Source organism: Falco peregrinus, chromosome 4, assembly GCF_023634155.1.
Source record: "Falco peregrinus isolate bFalPer1 chromosome 4, bFalPer1.pri, whole genome shotgun sequence".
Classification (NCBI taxonomy): Eukaryota; Metazoa; Chordata; class Aves; order Falconiformes; family Falconidae; genus Falco; species Falco peregrinus.
Window position 1 is genome coordinate 14,790,948 of NC_073724.1, and position 21,994 is coordinate 14,812,941.

The 21,994-nt window shown below is 41.0% G+C and overlaps 1 protein-coding gene across 2 annotated transcripts in view; it reads right to left on the reverse strand.

Moving 5' to 3' along the window:
- SAMSN1 (SAM domain, SH3 domain and nuclear localization signals 1) overlaps window positions 1–21,994 on the reverse strand; it is a 98,464-nt gene that overhangs the window by 69,371 nt on the left and 7,099 nt on the right. For both annotated transcript variants that reach the window (XM_027790349.2, XM_055801753.1), the window contains exons 2-5: window positions 14,147–14,284; window positions 6,365–6,405; window positions 3,922–3,959; window positions 2,359–2,445 (exon numbers count right to left, since the gene is read on the reverse strand). In XM_027790349.2, the coding sequence (XP_027646150.2) occupies window positions 2,359–2,445; window positions 3,922–3,959; window positions 6,365–6,405; window positions 14,147–14,284 (304 nt within the window). The remainder of the gene's footprint in view (window positions 1–2,358; window positions 2,446–3,921; window positions 3,960–6,364; window positions 6,406–14,146; window positions 14,285–21,994) is intronic.

A 21,994-nucleotide genomic window follows, 5' to 3' on the forward strand; every position in this document is an offset into this window, starting at 1 on the left:
GTGGTGCCCCCCCCCCCCCCCAGCCATGATCTCTTTTGCTAGCTGTAATAACAGTTATCCACAGTACTCTTAAATCTTGCATAAATCACCTCTTCAATCCATTGAAATATGGAATAGAGTATTTGGGTAAAAAAAACCTCACAAAAACACCAACACATGCAAAAGTTATATGTAAGCTGCAGTGTTCTTTTCTTCCTAGTTTGGCAACAGGTACCAGTCACTTCACTGCAAAGTGAATTGGGAGCAGTGGAGAATTACATCCACTGACTCTGAGAGGTGTCGGCTCTTTTCTGTTTGTCTCTGTAATACCCTTTCATGGAAGCCCAATGACTGTGACTTGCACCCTCAACTTTTTCTACAATTATGCTTTTAGGCTGACAGATCTGGTACTTGTAATTTGGGTTTGGGCTTGTGAGCAAAGACGGGTATTACCACTGTTGTGTCTGTGGGATATACATGTTTTTACTGCCTTATCAGTCTGGAAAATTGATTTTTGTAGAGGTAATACACACATCAGCATTAAGGACCTAATTCAAAGGCTACCAGTGTCAGTGGATGTTTTTTCATTGATTTCAGTGAGATTTGGGTTAGGTCTGTGAATACAGCTCTGAAGCAAGCAGTCTACGCTGCCCACCATGCATGGCTTGTTACAGCTAACAGAAATTCATATTATGCAATAGACTGCAGACCTTGAAGGATTATCTCTGTTAAGAGAAAGGTTTGATCAATAGTGACAAATTATCTTGATCAACAGTGATACACTGTAAATCTCCTTGCAATGGTTTTCGCCACTGTGTGAAGGGGGCTTCCCTTCAAATAATTTTACTGCAGTAGGGGAAAAGGAGATTTTTATTTAGCTGCCAGCTTTGCTTCCTGTTCCCTCTGGGCCCCTGCTCTTCAATTGCAACACTTGTCAGCTTTTAAACTGTGCACTGCTTCTTTTGCATGCTTTGGATATTTAAAAGGGTAAAAAAAGTCTTGAGTAGAAAAGACTCTGGAGGGAAGTCAAAAAGTTCTGCTTTCTCACTCAGCCTTTTTCCACCTCCAAACTGTCAACCTCTGCACTAGTTTGAGGAATTATTACAAAATGGGTTTGGTTAAAAGTAAGACTTGTCAGGAGAGAAATGCCTAATATTCCTTTCACCTGTCATTACAACCTTTTCCCTTGCAAGCCAATGAGACTAGCTGAAGGTCCCTTTTCCCCTCATCTGCTAGTCACAGAAGCAGAGTTCCTTTAAATTTTCCCGTCACCTCTTTTTTCTGGTTCTGGTTCCAAGAAACCCAATTTGCCCACACATGGGCAAATACGATAGGTACTGCAATGTCAGATCTACTTTCCAAGCATTCACCATTTTATCTTCAAGTGTGAAGTGAATGAAATCCAGAGGGAAAGCTGGTGCCCTGTCCTCTGCTTTCTTTGGCATATCCAGGTAACAGTGGAATCTCCTGACAGTGGATGATACCAAGACCATTTGTACAGGAGCTATTTGGATGATATCTAAACCATTTGTACAGGAGATACTAAAAGTTAAGGCAATGGCCACCTTCCCACTTTGTTGGCTTAAGTAGAGAACAAAACATGCATCCACTTTAATTTCACTTATCTTGGTTTCTGATTCTGTTGAACCTGGTCTGGTTTAGTCTGATTGTGCAACTATAATGAATTTACCTTGACTTTAAAAAGTACAAATACAAATTCCATTCCTGGAAGCAACATTAAGCAGATTATCAAGGCTTTTTGTTTTTCTTAAGAGTCCAGTTTGTGTTTAAATAGACAAGGTGACTGCTCACTTGTTATTTCCCACAGTTCTTTTAGTGAATTTATACTGGTTAACAGTGTCACTAGCAACTTTCCATATATTAGCAGTAAGGTTGTTTCAATAAGTTGGTTAAAACAGGTTTAGGAAGAGAATTGGAAAAAAACATTTGCCTACAAAATTTTGCCAGCTCTGTTTTCCAGCTGTCACAAGGATTTGTCTGGGGAAATTTATACCGTTTCCCTGTTAGATACCTGGAGCAGTATAAAGTATACAGGGAACATGGATTCCTCCTGTAGGCTCATGTTATAGTTGGCAAGCCCTATACAACACAACTACAGCACTCTGCTGTAGTGGAAGTCCTCCTTGGCTCCTGCACTACGGAGTGAATTGGTCACAAAGTGTGTTCTTAGCTTCCCAGTTTTAAGGTAAGCTTTATTCTAACTACTTTTTTTTTCCCCCTTGAGGACAAGGTAAATCTCAAAAGGACTTGACAAACTATTTAGCTAGATTACTGGTGAAAAATGAGAAATTTTCCTAGGTGCCCTTTTAAATACTTTGTGGAAAATGCAAAATCAGCTGAAATATGTTTAGCAATTACCTTCAAGCTGACAGTGCCTTCTGATGTACGAATCATTCTCCGACTTCCTGGAACCCTGCCAAAGTGTGCCATTCACATTTTTCCTGTCTAAAGTAAAAGCACAGAGAGCAGTCACCTGAATTCACAGCAAACGTGAAATAACAGGAAGGTCTACAAAAATAGCATCAAAGGCAAATCAAACAAGCTTGCAGAACGGTGTAGCATCTGCTCGAACTTGGAAATGAATTAATATTTTTGCAATATAGGAAATTCGATGGAAGGATGGTATCTATTGGGAGCAGGCCTCAAGTTTTACCATCTTTTGCTGCTGTCTGATACCTCATTTAACACTGTTAAAACATAATGAAAATGATTGTTATCTTAACCCTGGTTTTAAGACCTAGGAGCTCACAGAACATCTGTGCCTCTATTTTGCTTCCAGGAATTGTATAAATATAATTTAATTTTACAGTTAATGAGCCAGTGCATTTGCAAGAAATAGCATCAAAGATGCGCACATGTGTGTCACACACACTCCAAGGCTACTACTGTCTCAGCTTGAATGGCAGAAACCAGGTTGGCGTTGAGAACAAGATGGCCATTCTCTTCCCTCGGTGAACTTCAAAGTGATCATGCTTCACAGCACGTTGATAGCGACAAGGTTTTTGTGCTTTCTGGTTTTCGGGTTTTTTTATTATTATTATTTTGTTTTGTTGGGTATTTTTAATGTTGGGTTTCACTCTGACTGTCAGAAAATTTTCTTTATGAAAGCACTTGTTGACTCTGTCAAGTGCTGGGAATTCATTGCAGCCTGGATGCTGCAGCCCAACTGATGCTGCTCTGCATGAAAGTCTTCCCAGTGCAGGGCTACAGAATGAAGTCTTAATGTAGGGGAACTTGCATCTATCTGAGACACACTGTTATGAAATATAACAGCATCATTACAGGCAGATATAAAAAACTTTTTACTCAGTAAGGACTAGATACAGCAACTAAACCCAGACTCAAAAGAATAAATAATAAAATGCTAATAGGAAACTCTCACTGAAAAAAATTAGGAATTTTTACTTTTTAAGAAACTGGTGATTATTTCCTACATGGGATTTACAAAATAGGACCCATTGAATCACAAGTGTGGATAATAATATGCAGTGCCAGGACAGGCTGAAACAAAAACCCTGAATTTCTTCTTCAGTGAACTTGTCTGTGAAATCTGAATTAAAGTAGTTTAATATGGAAAAAAGCAGGGACCTGAATTTGCTTCGATCAGAGATATTTCAGTTTTTCATTGAAATGGTTAAATGAAACACTGGGCATGCTGGGTATTTCTCATACTGTCCCACAATAGGTTCTTGAAATCTCAATTTGTTTTCTATGTTTAGCTAGTTTGTTTTCAGTGTCTACCTACAAATGTTTCTGTGGAAAGCATGGGCAGGGGGAGGTAGAAAATATTGATAGCTTAACTGTATTTTTTCCTTTCCTTTACATTTGCTCCAATAGCTGTAAAGCAAATCAGACCCTTTAATTAAAGTTTACTCTGTGAGATTAGCAAGTATACAGTAAATGATTTAAGCAGTTACTAACCAAATGCTTCATTTTCAGACATGGACTTCTGGATGGATCTAAAAGAATTAAAAGAATTTACCATTAGCTGAAAGGCAGAATGAAAAACGAAAGCACATTTAATCAAATATGGATATTTTCAAACTAATTCTTCAAAGCAGGCCACAGGGATTTAGCTGTGCAATTCCCACTGGCATTAATTGGTGTTACTTGACTTTTCTCATTCACCCAATCATCTACTCCCACATGCCACGCAAAGCTCTGAAAGCTTCTGAGTTTTCATTCTGTAAAAATATGTTATTCAAGTTTTTTGGAATGAAGAATTCATGACTGAATCAGGGAACCCATCAGGAAGAATATAAGAGATACTTTTCTTTAGACATGATCTGAAGTATCCTGCAACTTCTAGAAATTATTTTCTGAGGTTTGGTGACATAATAATGGGTCAAACCAAAGAGCTACATATGAACGTACCACCTCCACAAACTTGGATGGCATTTGATTGCCCAAGTAAACCTTGAGCTTTTTGCACATTTACATCAAGGAATAGTCCTAACTCATACTTCCGTCTGTGGTGATAGTTTATAGATGATGGCTTAAAGAATATATTAGCTTAACAGAAGAGAAAGAAATCTTTGAATCAACAAAGATTTACCCTGTGAATTAATTTCATTTTGTCTATAAAAAACCCAATGGACAATAACTTATGAGCTAGAGGATGAAGCCAGAAGATTGTACTAGACGAGACCAGAGACTCTGTAATCTGTGACAATGATCAGCAGAAAGGAAAGAGCACAAAAATTGAGATCCATCTCCCAGCTTCAGGCACGTAGATGCTGAAGGGTTTCCTGAGCAAGACGGTGCAATAGAACTATTGGTTTTTAAGGATCTGGTCCGTAAGTACTAGTTCCTTTTGAAACCACTTGGTTTATTCTTTTTGCTTCCAGAGTTCCACAATTTAATTCTTACTGTCTAAGCAAGGCATACTTCTGTTTATTTTACTTCTGCTACTCTGTTTCAGTTGATACTTTCTTGTTGCCCCGCTGTAAGAAAAAGAGAATGATAATTCCTCATTCACTTTCTCCATATCTACAGAAAAGGCTAATGTGAAAATTTCTGCATTATCAGTGGAGGTATCATGCCAGGACAGTAATGGCTGGATACTCACAATGAAGTAATTTTCATTACAAAATCTTTTCATGTTCGGTAAAATTATTTTCATCCAGCTTATTCATTTTTTCTATTGATTAGTCAAACTATCTAGACAACCCTTCTAAATTCTGATAATTCATTTAGAATAGGATTAGTTTTAGAATAGAATAGTTTTATTTGCATTGTAAGATTTGACACTATAGACTACTATTTCTATTCTTGGGGCAGACTGAATTCTGATTTAAGCAGGACACTCATAGGCAGCTAGGTGATTGCATGATGTTTGGTAGAGTTTGATAGGATGAACCTTGGGTGGGGCCTACACAGCAATTTGGCTTCCTTAAAAGTGTTAAGGAATGATGAGAAAACCGTGAATACCGGGTTTTAATTAATGCAATTTTGGGAGCATTTTTACAGGGCCCTCATCGGCCACAGATAATGAGGTCTCACAGATCTGAGTGCATATATCTCTGTGTTTGCAGTTGGTAAGTTACTAGTGTTTTTATCAGATGACCAGAAATGGGTTGAAACTGTTACTTAAGACAAAGGAGCTCTTGATTTTCTTTGAAATCTTTATATAATTTGATATTTCTCAGCAATAGACATAGATTACAATTGATGTTCTGAATGTAGTGGAACCCCAACTAAAAAAAAAGTCACAGCAGACAGATAAGTTCTGCCTCTATCATTCCACTAGGCAGGATTTTGTATTTCGTTTGAAGGGGACCACTTCAGTAATGTAATAGCCTTCAACCTGAAGCCAAAAAAGAATTTTCAAAATAAATTCCTCTGCATAGTAACATATATTAATCATTAGCCCAAACCATAGCATTGTGTCTTAATGAACGGATGCAAAGCATGCTGCTGTCACAAACATGCTTGATAAAATATAGTCTGACCTGCTTTATCTGAATAATTTGTCAAACTACATTTTTATTTGGATTAAAAACACAAACAAAAAATCTTCAGGAGATTATCAGGTCAATGGTGCAAACATGCTATAAAATAGGTTACCACTTCAATCTTTCAGAAAAACAGACATATGGTTAAACCAAGCTGAGATTAACTGCATTTGATTTTCGCTGTCCTGGTTCTCATATTTTGGAAGAAAGCTTTATGTGTATGAAGAAGTCATGGCAAAAGAGCTTTAGTACTGCATTAAAAGCTTGATACTTGCTTTCCAACTGCAACATTAATACATGTACTCTGTGAGAATTAAAGCAACATAGGCAAACACTAATAAAACAACAAGGATGAAAGGAACACACAAACATAGTGACACTGTGTAGACCTCGAACTGGTCTCAACTTACTTTCTTTTTTTGGTCACTGTGCTCTCAAAGTCAGGAAATTCCTTTTAAAAAGATAGAGAAAAGAAGTCTATGAAAATCCAAAATGTTTAATCCATACAAAATATTTTCCTCACTGGAAAGACACTGAATGATGTACTTTTGGTGTGTTTTCAATATCTACTAACATGTCCAGTCTTTCTTTTTCCAACAGCTGAAGCTGTGGAGGACAGTGCAACAGAGAGCATATGCAGTTATGTGTTTTGATTTTAGGAGGCTTCAATATCCATGGCTCCCAAGAAGCTGACAGCCATAATACCCCTGAAAAGACAGAGAACAAAATTCTTACCCCAAGAATGAATATCATATTTCTTTCATAGTATGATTCTTTTATATTTTATGAGTATAAAATAGTATCATAGAATCATTTAGATTGGAAAAGACCTTTGAGATCATAAAGTCCAACTGTCAGCCCAGGCCTGCCAAGCCCATCAGTAAACCATGTCCCTGAGCACATCTACGTGGTTTTTAAATACCTCCAGGGACGGTGATTCCACCACCTCCCTGGGCAGCCTGTTCCAATTCAGTGAAGAAATGTTTCCTAATATCCAAACTAAACTTCTCCTGGCATAACTTGAGGCTGTTTCCACTTGTTCCATCACTTGTTATCTGGGATAAGAGACCGACCCCCACCTGCCTACAGCCTCCTTTCAGGTAGTGGTAGGGAGCAATAAGGTCTCCACTGAGCATCCTCCTCTCCAGACTAAACCACCCCAGTTCCCTCAGCCGCTCCTCATAAGACTTGTGCTCCAGACAACCAGCTTCGTTGCCCCTGGACACGCTCCAGCACCTCAATGTCCCTCTTCTAGTGAGGGACCCAAAAGTGAGGTGCAGCCTCACCAGTGCTGAGTACAGAGGGACGATGACTTTTCTAGTCCTACTGGCCACACGGTTTCAGGCAAGCCAGGACGCTCTTGGCCTTCTTGGCCACCTAAGCATACTGCTGGCTCATGCCCAGCCGGCTGTCAACCAGCACCCCCAGGCCCTTTCCCACCAGGCAGCTTCCCAGCCACTCTGCCCCCAGCCTGTAGCCCTGCGTGGGGTTGCTGTGACCCCAGTGCGGGACCCGGCACTGAGCCTTGTTGAACCTCATACAACTGGCCTCAGCCCATTGGTCCAGCCTGTCCAGACCCCTCTGCAGAGCCTCCTGCCCTCCGGCAGATCAACACTCCCCAACAACTTGGTGTCATCTGCAGAGTTACTGAGAGTGCACTTCATCCCCTCATCCAGATGATCAATAAAGATATTAAACAGAATGAACAGGACTGACCCCAGTACTGAGCTCTGAGGAACATCATTTGTGACTGGGTGCCAGCTGGATGTAACTCCATTCACCACTGCTCTTCACACTCAGCCATCCAGCCAGCTTTATACCCAGCACAGAGTACACCCATCCAGGCCATGTCCAGACAGTTTCTCCATGAGAATGCTGTGGGACAGTGACAAAGGCTTTTCTAAGGTCAAGGTAGACAACATCCACAGCCTTTCCCTCATCCACTGGGTGGGTCGTCTTATCGTAGAAGCAAATCAGGTTCATCAAGCAGGACCTGCCTTTCATAAACCCGTGCTGGCTGGGCCTGATCCCATGTGCCATGTGATGGTACTGAGGATGATCTGCTCCATAACCTTTCCTGGTAACAAGGTCAGGCTGACAGGCCTGTAGTTTCCCAGATCCTCCTTCCCACCCTTCTTTTAGATGGGTGCCACATTGGCTAACCTCTGGTCTGCTGGGACCTCTCTGGTTAGTCAGTAGTGTTGACAAATGATGAAGAGTGGCTTGGTGAGCTCCTCCATCAGCCCCCTTAGTACCCTCAGATGGACCCCATATGTTACAATGGGATGTGGCTTTCTGAGGGACACAGAAGGACAGACTGTAACCCCATTTCATGCAGAGGAAGGTGGAAGAGAGCAGGAAACTCTGCAAGTAAGCTTGAAAGTTGTGCAGGTTGGCCTGCAAAAGCTGTGAGGGGCACCAAATTGGAATCAAGCACTGGTCTGGAGGCAAGATCGCAAGGTCCCCAGTGTCCAGGTGGTATGCACTCTGACAAGATGCAGGAAGGAAGAGAAGAGTTATGTGGTTGTTGAGAGTGAATAAAAGTGCGCCTCATTCTGCAAGCAATGCCAAAACAGCTCACTGCACCTTTGCTGTCACAGTTACCCAGGGACTTGAAGTTAATTTTAACTTTAAGAAGACCTGAGGATGTCATGCTAGGACAGAAGAGCTCTCTGATCCCTATACTATTTTGATATCTCCTGAGACAGAATATCAAAGCACTGTATCACTTTCATTTCTATTTCTTCCAGCCTGGAAAGCAGAAACTGGGATAAAAATGTCCATGATGAATGCCACTTCAATCTGCTGTGCGACAAGAGACATTAAAAAACCCCCAACCATTCATTATTATATAAATATGAAAACTTCAGTGTATGGACCTATTTCTCATATTCTTATGTTTAATTTATTTCCTTTGTGTAATACTGTCACATTTGCATGGCTCTGACCACAGTAATTTAAAAATGTCATCCACGTTGCATGATGAAAATCCAAAACATGTACTACATAAACCGATGTAAGCGCATAATTGAGCATTTTATATTTTTCCCCTCCTCAGTAAAACCCATCATAGACTTTCAAGCTTCTTCAGGAGACTGCATTAAGAAAAGGCTGTTTTACTGCACTGAGGTTATTTTAGCTGAGTGTAGGAGGTCCTGTTAAGTACCTGAACATTTGTGAATGCTTATAATTGTATACAGCTTCTACAGATTTTTTTTTTTGCATGTGTAGAATTGTTCACAGATGCTGTGGGAAGATCAAAAGAGTATACAGAATTTATCATCTACTTTGCAATATTGCAAGCAATGTAATGTAAATTTCTTGCTGAAAAGAAATCAGCATTTTAGTCTTGGAAAAAATCTTTGCAAAAGCTCTAAAGAAATAACTACACGAGGTGCACAGGCACACAGAGAAGTTGGAAAATGCTGAAGAAGTGATTTAAAGGATTTTTTTGAAGGGGTAGTGTCAACATCTCATTAAAAAATATCAAATATTTGATTTCAAAGAGTCTTGTTAAAGGAAGCATTATGCATGGAGGTCAGAGACCAAAGGATATTGTAAGTTAGAGTCTGTATAAGACCCAGGGCTTTCTCTAAACCTCACTGTGGCCGTATACCTGGGAAGACTATTAATTTATGCCTTCACATGCCAAACACCTAGTGGAACATGAAACACAGAACTGTAGGTTTAATCTTCTGCTCTATGATTTGAAACCAGTGCTTCAGCATTAGTTTCTTAAAATCCAACAAAAGATGCATTTATGGCATCACGTTATACATTGGGGTGATATTCATGTGATCACTGGATATCATGGGATGCAGTGCCACAGTGAAATATGACAGTGGGTTTAAATGGCCATTTAAAAATGTCACCTTTTATCCAACACATCTCTTCTTGCTATGTCTGAGTCAGCTGGCCAAATCATGGTACAGGAATAAATGACTCTTGTTTGTACTTCTTTTTTTAATAATCTTTTCACTGTTGGACTACACTTAAAATCATACGTAACTCCAATCTGAAACTGGAAATTAAGCAGTTTTAAAAACATGTTTTATCTTAGAGTGTAAATTAAGGTTCACCTAGACTCTGCTCTCCACGTTCTCTGAAGTACATAATTATTTTATTTATGGGAACAATTCTTTCCTTCCCTATCCCAAATATGAACAATCTGTTTCCTAGAAACAAACTGCACACATGGAAAGTCAGCATTATGAAATTAGTAATAAAGTCCTTTCCTCCCAGCTTTTATCAAATAACTCTGAACTAAAGAATTGTATGAGTCCCTCTGGTGTTTACAAGCTAGTTTACTAGAGCTCCTGTGTCTGTTAAGACTTGCAAACAGGCAAATGATCATTTCAGATAACTTTACCCTCTTCTTTCCCTCACTGGAACCGAATGTCAGTTACAACGCTGCAGATGAAATCAGGTATCATGACTGATTGTGATTTTCCTGGTAATAACTTAGAACAACTGATAAATTACTTGGCACTTCTCTGATACACAGGCTAGTCAATCACATCGCAGTCAGCAGTTGAAAAATATGTGGATCTCATGACGTTTGGTGATTGCAATCTGACAGGAAATATATGAAAATAGTTTTAATACTGAAGACTCTTCTTGAGCAGCTTAAGACAGCTCATGAGGTAGAAGAATGCAACACCAAGCTTCAAGAGGTAGAAATTCAGTTTCCCAGTTAATAGCATAGCTATAGGCAAAGAGTACACATATGATTCATTACATGCTGTTGGCTACCAACTGTTTCTGAGGAAAGTCCAATTCAGTTTTGCTATGCATAAGGTTCAGGAACAACTCCATAAATCTATGTTTGTCTTTCTGTATGAGAATATTACTGTTACTGAAGCTGATCAACTGGAAAAGTAACCAAAAAGTTAACAGGCCAGTTCCCTGAGAGGATTAAAATCAAAAGGCATGTGTGTATAACGGGCACAAGACACTACCACAGGAAGCTGGGGTGGGAACATTCCAGGCAAAACATTTCATATACTAAACAGGTCTTCTAAGTTATGTGAGGGAGAAGAACAGTGTACGTGAGAGAAAGATTATTCTTCCTCCAGGCTGTGCCATTTGGGCAGATACTTGGCCAGGGCTAAAAATAATCATGGTTCAAAAAGGTGCCCAAATTGTATGTTCACTGAATTATGTCATGCACAGCTTCAGTGACCACCGTACCGTGTATATCCCACGTCTCCAGCAGAACGTCACAGCCTAGCTATGATTCGGACAAGTCACAACAAACAAGACAACTGCAAGAAAATAACTACCTTGCTGCAGTAGAAGGATTAACCTCCTCTAGCCCTAGCCTCCCCTTTTTAAGCTGAGGGGAGCAGACCTCGAACACCTGCCCTATTGATTTCTGAAGATGTATAGAAAAAAAGGAAGGCGGCAAAGCCTTCTAAGGAGGAAATGTGCAGTACCAGGCTGCTCCACCCTCAGGGGATTTAGCAGCTCTGTGGAATCTGCATGGCCATGGTTCAGCCAACCACTTAAACATACACTGGAGCCCATACCTACTTAGCGGTGCACTTAAGTATGTGCATTACTGAATAATGACAGATGGCTAAATCAGGGCCTGAGGGAGCCAATAATGTTCTGAATTTATCATGCTGTGGGGGCCGCCCTGCAGCCTGGAACCAAGTGACGGAATTAAAAATGGGAGAGAAGTACAAATGGGCTCAGTTAATAAGCTTAACAGCTTCATCCAAGGTGTAGGTCTAATAACTCACATGCTAGAAATAGCAGATAAGATTACACATAGTCCTTTGGCCTTAGCGATATTTTTCCATAGGTCTTACTGCCGACATGTCATCACTAATCTTGTTTTCCATTTCTAGAGCGTATTTTATAAATAATCATGTTGATTCTACAGCCAGCACAGTGACACAGCATCCAGCCGTTATTTTTAGTTAAATGCTCAGCTGAATATTCTCTCAAAACAGAACAAAATAAAACCCACCACCAGTCTTAGGAAGCTTCTTGTTAATAGCTAGTGAGCTAACAGTTTGCTTACCCATTTAACATTGCTTTTATTGATGGTGAAATTTAAACTTAGTGATGAATAAATGCGCCATCGCTAAAATATCCCCTTCAGGAAAACAGAAATGTATGATAAGAGGTAGCAGAAACCAAAGTGCTGGATTATTCTATTCACTGCTGTATATGTGTCTTCACGGACTATGCATTGCCATACCATGAAAACAGCACTGAGCAATGTGAAAACTATTTTGCTACAATTTGTTTAGATTAACACAGAGGATTTTCCGGTCCAACAGTAGTAGCAGATCTGCTTCTCTATGTTGGCTCAATGAAAATGAAGTTCTGTATTGGATTGGTTGATTACTTTTATTTAGCAAAAAAAATTATGAAACCTAACTCTATACTAATAAAACGAAGAGCCTAAAGTAATGCTGTCAAATGAGAAAACCGAACAAAACAAGAACAAGCAAGAAACAAAAAGCCTGACCTAAAATATCACTGCAGTTTTAATTCTTAGTCTTACACATCATGAAAACCATAGCATATGTCTTTACCATATCTTGATAAGATAAAGGATAATTTCTAGTAGTTAACTATTTCAAAGTATATTAGGACATCACATGTCACACACTGGGTACAAACCAAAAACCAAATCTGATTTCAATTTTAATTTTACTTCTAAATACTGTTCCTATTAGATGAACACCCATTGGACAGGGAAATATTAGTGTCGTTCTCATTAACTACAGAGTTGGTTTGTAGTCACAGCAAAGGGGAAAAAGATTGAATAGTTGTAGGAGCTGAACTGTAATGTCCACCTTTGTTAGTAGAACGGCATGTTTCAATAGAGTTGTGTAACACAGCCCTAGCCAAATAGCTAGAGCTTCACACAACTGAAATACTACAGGCTTGCTAGGATCAGGTTACAAGTGATATTTCACAGCCATGATTAAACACACTTAGTTGGAACAGTGTAGAGGTGGCTCATTCTTACAGTAACAAGGTCACAACCTGATAACGGGGAGAAACCTGTCACACAGGAGAGCATCTCCTACCTACTGCAGTAAAATGTTAATGTAGGCATATTTCAGAGCCCAGGCTTATAGATCTGTGCTGATGCTATGACGAATCATCTTGAGATCTCTGCCCTGTTATGCTCTCAAAACCAGGACCACTATATAAAGCACCGAGGTGATTATCTGGAAGAGAGGGGCATGCACAGAGTTGGTTGCAGCAGAAGGGCCTGAGAAAAACAGGCTATTTCCATTCCTTTAGGAATTCAACAAGTGCATGCCACAATTCCCCAGCCATTCTCCTATCCCACCAGCTCTTGCACTTTCCTCACACAAGTCCTGTGTGCAAACCTGCTTTGTGATACTGCAACACCATAGGTCCAGCAGTCTCATAGGCACACAGCACCTAACCTGGAGCGCACACGGGTAAAGCTTGGCACAATTTCTGAAGGGAGGACAGTCTTTCTTCTTTGAATAATGAACCTCCTGTTTTCTTTTTAATCCTTCACCAGGCTGCATCATATGTTGCTATAGATAGAGATAGTAATTATAAATGAAGGAGCATAGTAAAGTAGAGAACAGAGATTATGAAATGAAAAAGATTATGAAATTTAATATACTATGTTAAAGTATTGTCAAAGCCTCAATGATATATTATACCAATAACATACCAATAATAAAGGATTAAGTAGGGAAATATTATTTAGGAAGAAAAAAACCCCAGAAGACAATCTCCTTCATGTTTGCCTAATGAGGTCTTGTAAAATGTAAAGGTTATTCCAGAAGCCATGAGTTACAAAATTCATAAAACTCATACTAGAAATGCTTTTTTTTTTAATTATTATTAATGAAAGGAACAACCAGAGACACCAACAGTATATCCTGTAGAGACAAACTCAACTAATATCTGTTCCTAACATTTTCATATGCTATGACTTGCAAAGAGAAATTCCCTTGTACAGTGGGGCTGCACTAACCTCACTTTGCTACTAGCTGTATAGGAACTCATGACCTGTTTTTCAAGGGTGCCTGTTAGGACTGGACAGAAATCAGGTCATTTGCTACAGAGATGAGATTTGAACAGTGGCTTTAAAAAGCCTAAACAGTTCAAACTGGCAGTTAAACCAGCTGAACACACATGTGCCTTCAAAATATGATGCAACTTTGCAATTAACTTTTACTTACCAAAGACATAGACCTATCAGGTGGTCCACAGTTTACATGCACGCTCACTGGAGTGCTAGCCCGGCTGTCAATAGGAGTTGTATCCTTGGGTTCTTGATGTTCTGGGACAGGCTCATACAAGCTGTCCATTGAGCCCTCCTAAAACATATTTAAACAGCTTTTGAAAGATGAACACTTGTAAACACATTAAAATAATAGCAATTAAAAAAGCAAGTAGTTGTGATTTACGAAATAGAGAGTGATTTTGCTCCCCTGTCTTTTGAAATAATTTATTGACTTCTTTCTTTAAAAAGCATATAGAAACGGATTATAGTAAGTACTCAAATGCTAGAGTTCACAGTATCGTGGCTTTGATTCCATAGCTTGGCAGAGGTAAAGCTGAGGGTACAGGAAAAATGAACGTTATCTTCTCAGAAGGAGTAAAATCACATGTATATCTCCACCTGAACACTATGTGAAAATTCCCGTAAAAACTATGAAAACTATAAACAATTAAAATTTCTATATAAACTATAAAAATGTTTTATAGTTAGTACTTCTTTATGAGAAAAATGTTAATTTGATGCAGAAAAGTAACCCTATTCTCTGGAAATAAACAGAAACAATTCTGCCAGCTCCCAGAATTTGAGCCATGATTTAGGCTCTCAAAATTATGAGAATGGCTAGAATTAAAAATAAATTCCATTTGTATTCAAATTTTTTAACTCATGTTATAATGCACATGTAAGAGGGTTCTTTTTCTCCAACCACCAAGAATATAAACATTTTAACAGAAACTAAGATTTTCACATTTATCCCACTGTTCCAAGAGCCAGGATTACATATACATACCACCATTCCATAATTCAGGAGTTAAATGAAAGCAGATGGCAAAACTAAACATGCTCTATCTAATGATCCTAGAGTTTAGCTGTTGCCACTTTGATCTGCACCGAACATTTTCCCAATGAATTTTGATTACTGATTTTAACTGCATTAATTAAGGAATAAATCAAATTTATAGCAGTGTGACATACAGCATAGCAACACCATTGAAATTAACATGGTATATTATTATTTAAAAGCATTTGTTCCTCTAGTAGAGAACATAAACACAGATGTATATTTGAAGTTATATTGTTAATACGTAAAGATTTACAGGCAATATTATTGAAACAGCAGCTCAAAGCCATGACTAATTTTTTCAGCCACAGTGTTTACGTATGGACCTTTATTTGCTTCAGTCTACTAGACTCTTCATAAGCCAAGATAAATATTGTGGGAGAAATATTACAAACCGAACCTCCTGAAAATGCTCATGTTATATACTGGTGTTTATTCTAGGAACTAATGAGTTAATGCTTCCTGGGAAAGTGGTGCATGGCTTATGAAGCACACTACACATGGCTTGTGCTCCTAACAGACAACTGCGCCTGTCTATTCATAAGAACGGTATTTTTTCTTACTGTAACTATGTTGCCATGTAGCAATGATGGTTCAGGCTCCCAGTCTGAAGTTGTTGATTGAGCATTTCTAGACAAAAATGATGAGTATAAAACCTTATTACATACTTCTGTGATTCCACAATGTAAAATGTAACCATATATTTCTCCCCAGATTGGGAATAGTAGAGGACTTTGGTGAAGAGAGTATTTAATTAAGAGATGGAAGCATAAAAGAGAGCTCATGTTAAAGAGAGGGCATGAGAAAGAGAAAGAGGGAAAAGAGAGGGTGAGGAAGAATGAAAGGAGGGAGAAGGGGGAGAGTAAGAAAAGAGAAAAAGAAAACAGAAAGAGATCAATAAAAATATGTAAAAGGAGATAAGGGGGGAGGGAAGAGCAAGAGTAAGAGAGGGAAAAGAGATAAGGAGAGAGAAGAGGAGAGAAGCAACAAGAAAGCATATGGGTGAGCATGTGAGAATGGGTGCTCGGGAAGGTAAAGAGGGAGAGGGTGAGAAAGGTCATACAAGAAAGAAAGTTCATGTGAAAAAGGTGGAGTTCAAGGGAGTGAGAAAGGACAGGTGTGTAAGAAAAGCAAGTATGCAGAAAAAGAGCAAGTGCATGTGAAAGAGAGGGAGGACATGAGGAATAGGAAGCATGTGAATAGTAATGAGGGCATGGGAAAGAGAATGCATGAAGGAAGTGGAGCACATGAGAAGGCATGAGGGCACACGAGAAAGAACACAAGAAAACCTGAGTGCACAAGGAAGAATAAGCGCACAGAAGAGTGGGTGAAGAAGAGAAAGAAAGACAAGATAGGAAGGAAGAGAGAGAGACTGCGTGAAAGCAAGTGAGAGTGAGAAAGGGCAAGAAAGAGAGCATGAAAAAGATACTAAGTAAGAAAGAGAAAGCTTGCCTGAGGAAGAGTGAGCATAAGGGCATAGGAAAGGGTGTGAGTGCATAAGGAAGCATGTGAGTGTGTGAGATGGGGAAGAAGTGCATGGGAAATAGCAAGTGCATGTGAGGAAGAACCAGGGAATGAGAAAGAGTGAGGGCACCAAAAAGAGCAAGGGCACAGAAAGAGTGAGGGTGTGAGAAAGGGAGGGCACTCAAGAAAGAGAATGCACAGAAAGAGTGTGAGCACAGACAAGAAAGTGAGCAAGAGGTCAAAGGCATGAGAAAGAATGAGTACATGTGTGCAGGAGTATGTGAGAAAGACCGCACTAGGAAGAGGGAAATAAGGCATAAGAAGGAGAATGTGTGGGAAGGTGTGAGAAAGAGAAGGCATGAAGAAGAAAGTAAGCATGAGGGCATGGGAAAGACCAAGTGCATGGTTGCAGGAAAGGCCACAAGGTTGCCAGGAGTGCAAAGTTGTGAAAGAGAAAGTGAAGGTGCAACAAAGAGACCAGGCATGAGAAAGAGAACTAGGGCATGAGAAAAGGAGTGGACATGAGAAAGAGTGTACCGATACCCAGAAAGAGCAAATATGCAAGGGAATGTCAGCATGAATTATAAAAGAGTGTGAGCAGGACAGAAAGAGAGGGAAAGAGAGAGGGTGAGAGACAAGGAGCAAGAAAGCAAGAAAGAGCAAAAGCTAAATAAAACAAGAAAGGGTGAGAGAGAAAGAGGGAAGGCAAGACCGAGAGAGAGAGAAAGAACATGTGAGAAAGAGTGCTAAAGAAGAGGGGAGAGAAAGAGTGCATGAGAAAGATACCCCCATGTGAGAAACCGTGAGTGTGAGGGCATGGGAAGGGGTGGGCACAAGAGAGGAAGGCATGAGGGTGAGATAGAGCACAAGGGTGGGATAAAGCACATAAGCATGTGAGAGTGTGGTGGCATGAGAAAAGGTAAGCATGTGCAAGGAAGAATGAGGGTGCAAGAAAGAGAGGGGGCACAAAAGAAGCAAGGCCACGAGAAAGGAGAGCACTCCAGAAAGGGAATGTGCAACAAATAAAGAGGGAGACAGCACAGGCGAGGGGGGTGCAGGAGAAGGGGGCAGAAAGATGGAGTGAAAAAGCAAGGATGAGGGTGTGAAAAGGATCAAGCACAAGGTTGTGAGAAAGGGTGTGAGGGCACAAGAATGTGAGAGTGTGAGAAAAATCAGGAGCATAAGAAAAGGAGAGTGCATGAGAAAGTATGCCTGCATGCAAGAAAAAGTGAGCATATGAGAAAGTACATGAGAGAGAATGAAAAAGCAGATACCACTGAAAACGAGAGCAAGCACACATGAGAGGGAACACTCACAAAACAGACTACTCATGTGAGAAGGAGCAAGCGTGAGGGCACAGGAAAGGGTGTGAGCAAGGAAGGGTAGGCTTGAGGGCCAGAAAGCATGACAGTACAAGAAAACAAGCATACAGGGAACAACAGTGTGAGAAAGGCAAGGGCATGAGAAAGGGAAAGTGGTTGAGAAAGGAAGTGTGCAAAATAGTGCAAGCATGTGTAGGCAAGGGTGCAAGAAAGTGCATATGTGAGAGAATGACAAGAGTCAAGAAAAAGGGAGGAAGAGAGAGAATGTGAGAGAAAGTGTGCTGGGAAAAGATGGCATGCAAAAGAAAAAGCAGACACAAGGAAGCAAGCATGAGGGCATGAGAAAAATGGTGTGCGAGGGTGCAAGAAAGGGTGTGAGGTCACAAGAAAGGCATGATTGTGTCAGAAAGGAAAAACTGCTAGAAGAAAAGATGTGATGGTCAGAGAAAAAGAGCAGGCCCAGCAAAGTAAATGTGAGTGAGAGAGTGCCCATGAGAGAAAAACAGGGGAATCCGAGAATGGAAGAACAAGAGAGGGAGGGTAAGAATGAGAGCAAGGGGAAGAGTGGGAGAGATCATGAGACCGTTTAGAAAGGGGGAGAGAGATGACATGAGAGGTGCAGAGAGTATATGTGAGAAAGAGATGGTACGTGAAAGAGATTACACAAGAAAAAGAAAGTGTGTGTAAGAAAGTGAGCATGTGGGAACGAGAAACAGTGATGTTGTGAGAAAAGGGATGGGGTCATGAGAATGGGGGGGAAGGTGCAAGAGAGTGCAAGGCCACAAGACAGATTGGGTATGAGAAAGGGAGTGAGCATGAGAAAGAACAAGATAACTTGTGAGAAAGAGCATGCATGTGAGAAACATGTATGCAAGGTAGAAAGTGAATGCTTGTGATAAAGAGCTCTCGAGAAAGAGGGAGAAAAAGTGCAAGAAAGTAAGTATGAGGGCACGAGAATGAATGACCATGAAGTCTCAAGAAAAGGAACAAGGGCATGAGAAAGGGCATGGGGTGCAACAAAGAAAGTGAGATGATGAGGAGAAGAGCAAGTGTGTGAAAGAGCAAGACCATGTGTAAGAAAGAGCAGGCACAGTAAGATGTGGCTACGAGGGCACAGGAAAAAGACTTAACATGTGAGAAAGAACAAGTGTGCAAGAAAGAGTTTGAGTGTGTGAGAAAGATGTCAAGAAAGAGATAGCATCTGAAAGAGAGTCAAGAATGAGGAAGAACAAAAGGGAAGAGGAAGAAAGAGGGAGAGGGAGAACAGGGTGGGGAGATAAAGCTCAAAAAGAGATTGAAAGGCTCCACCAGAAAACAAGAGAGAGAGTATAGCAGGAGAGAAGGCATGCATGAGAAAATGAGTGTGAGAGCATAAGAACAAGGATAAGGTTGAGAGAAAGGGTGTGAGGTCACAAGAAAGGGGATAAGGTCATGAGAATGGGGCTTGTCAGAAAAGGAGTAAGGATGTGAAAAAAAAGAACAGATTGAGAGAAAGGGAGCAAGCACAGGAAGCAGCATTATCAGCTGAGAGACTGAGCAAGTGCATGAAAGAGAGAGAGACACTCCAAGAATGAAAGCTCTAAAGAAAGAGAGAGCTAGAGCTTGCATGAGAAAGAGTCGGCATGAGAAAGGATGGGTGTGATAGCACAGGAGAAAGAGCCAGCACGCAAGAAATAAGGGAGAGCAAGCATGCAAGGAAGAGCAAGCTTGCTAGAACGGGGAAGAAAAAAAAAATAAAAAAAAATAAAAGGGGGGCTCAAGAAATGGACTTAAAGAATGACTACATTAAAGCGTGCTAGTGCTAGAGATGGGGAGACAAAGCGGGAAACAACAAGGGAGAAAATAATATGAAGAGAGGGAAAGAAAGAGAAGGATGAAGTGAGAAGAGGGTGAAGAGGGAGAGAAGGTGTAAGAGACAGAAAGAGGAGGGGAGCACGGCAGAAAATGAGGGCGTATGAATGTGAGAGGCAGGGATTGTGAGGGAGACAGAGTGCACTAGCAAGACACAGTGTTTAGGAAATAAGTGGTGTGAGAAAGAAAACAAGCACAAACGCAAAAGAAAGCAAGAGCAATTTTGCAAGAAAGGGTGCAAGTTCATGAGAAAGAGAGTAACATTACAGGAATGGGGGCATGGCCATGAGAAAGGGTATAAGAGAATGAAAAGGGGTGCCTTGGTGCAAGAAAGAGCCCGGAATAAGACAGCAAGCAAGCAAGGAAAAGCATGATGTGTGATAAAGAGCCAGTGCACATGAGAAAGTGCATGTGTGCATGTGAGAAAGCGATAGCGAGTTAGAGAGAGGGACAACTCATGGAACAGAAAGAGACGAAAAAAGAGGAGTATAGAGAGGAGGAGACAAGGATATAGCAAATTAAAGAGAAAGGGGGGGAAGAGAAAGAAGGAGTGAGATGGAGAAAGAGAGCACTCAAGAAAGAGGGAGTGTGTGCAAGAAGCCGGGAGACTGCGAAAAGGAGAGAGAACATGCACATAAAAAGAGTGAGTGCAAGGGCACGAGAAAGAGAGTGGGGTTGCAAGGAAGGGCATGAAGGTGCAAGATAAGGTGTGAGGAAGAGCATGGATGTGAGAAAGAGCGTGGCCACAAAAAAGAATATGATCACTTGCAAGAAAAAGCAAGGATGCACCCAGAAGAAAGATAAAGAGGGAGAGAGGGAGAAAGGGATAGAGTGAGAGACCATGCAAGAAGGGGTGGGGGGTGGGGGAGCAAGAAACAGGGAAAGAGGTGGCACAAGAGAGAAAGTGCATGTGAGAAAGCTAGTGTGAGGTGTGAGTAAGAAAGAGCAAACCTCAGTTTGGTGAGAAATGGCACAACGGCTTGTATCAGCACTAGTAGTGGCCAGGAGGACACACAGCCCCTGTGCTGGTTTTGGCTGGGGTAGAGTTAATTTCCTTCATAGCTAGTATGGGCTATGCTTTGGATTTGTGGTGAAAACAGTGTCGATAATACAGAAAAGTTTTTGTTATTCCTGAGTAGTGCTTACACAGAGGCTCTTCACCCCACCCCACCAACAAGTAGGCTTGAGGTGCACAAGGACTTGGGACGGGACACAGCTGGGACAGCTGACCCCAGCTGACCCAATGGATATTCCACACCGCATGATGTCATGCTCAGCATATAAAGCTGTGAGGAGGAGGGCAGAGGGGCGCGTTCAGAGTTGCTTGTAACTGCTGTGTGTGACGGAGCCCTGCTTTCCTGGAGATGGCTGAACACCTGCCTGCCCATGGGAAGTGGAGAATGAATACCTTGTTTTGCCATGCTTGTGTGTGTGGCTTTTCCTTTACTTATTAATCTGCCTTTAGCTCAACCCACAAGTTTTCACACTTTTACTCTTGTGATTCTCTCCCTCATCCCACTGGGGTGGGGAAGTGAGAGGGTGGCTGGGTGGTGTTTAGCTGCCAGCTGGGGTTAAACAGCAACGACCCCTGTACTCATCACTGAGAGGCTGCACCTTGAATGCTGGGTTCCGTTTTAGGCCCCTCACTACAAGAAAGACATTGAGGTGCTGGAGCATGTCCAGAGAGTAACAAAGCTCATGAAGGGTCTAGAGATCAAGTCTTACGAGGAGGAGCTGAGGGAACTGAGGTTGTTTTGTCTGGAGAGGAGGAGGCTCCTGGGGACCTTTTTGCTCTCTACAACTACCTGAAAGGAGGCTGTAGGCAGGTGGGGGTCGGTCTCTTCTCCCAGAACACTAGCAACAGGATGACAGGAAACTGCCTCAAGTTACCAGCAGAGGTTTAGATTGGATATTAGGGGAAAAAATCTTCACCAAAAGGGCTATCAAGCATTGGAACAGGCTGCCCAGGGAGGTGGTGGAATCACCAACCCTGGAGGTGTTTGGAAGATACGTAGACGTGGCATCTAGAGACATGGTTTAATGGCGGACTTGGCAGTGTTAGGTTTACAGTTGTATTCAATAATTTTGAGGGTCTTTTCCAACCTAAATTATTCTTTGATTCTCCAAAATAGTGCACAATCAAGAGAAAGGGCATGAGGGCATGAGAATAAGCATGCATGACAAAAAGCGAGCATGAACAAGAAAGAATGCACATGACAGGAAAAGGGAGAAGGAGAGAGAGGAGTAACACAGAGAAAGAGGGAAAAGGGATAAAACAGGAGGAAGAAATGGAGAGAGAGAGAGAATAGACTGAGCATGAAAGTAGGGA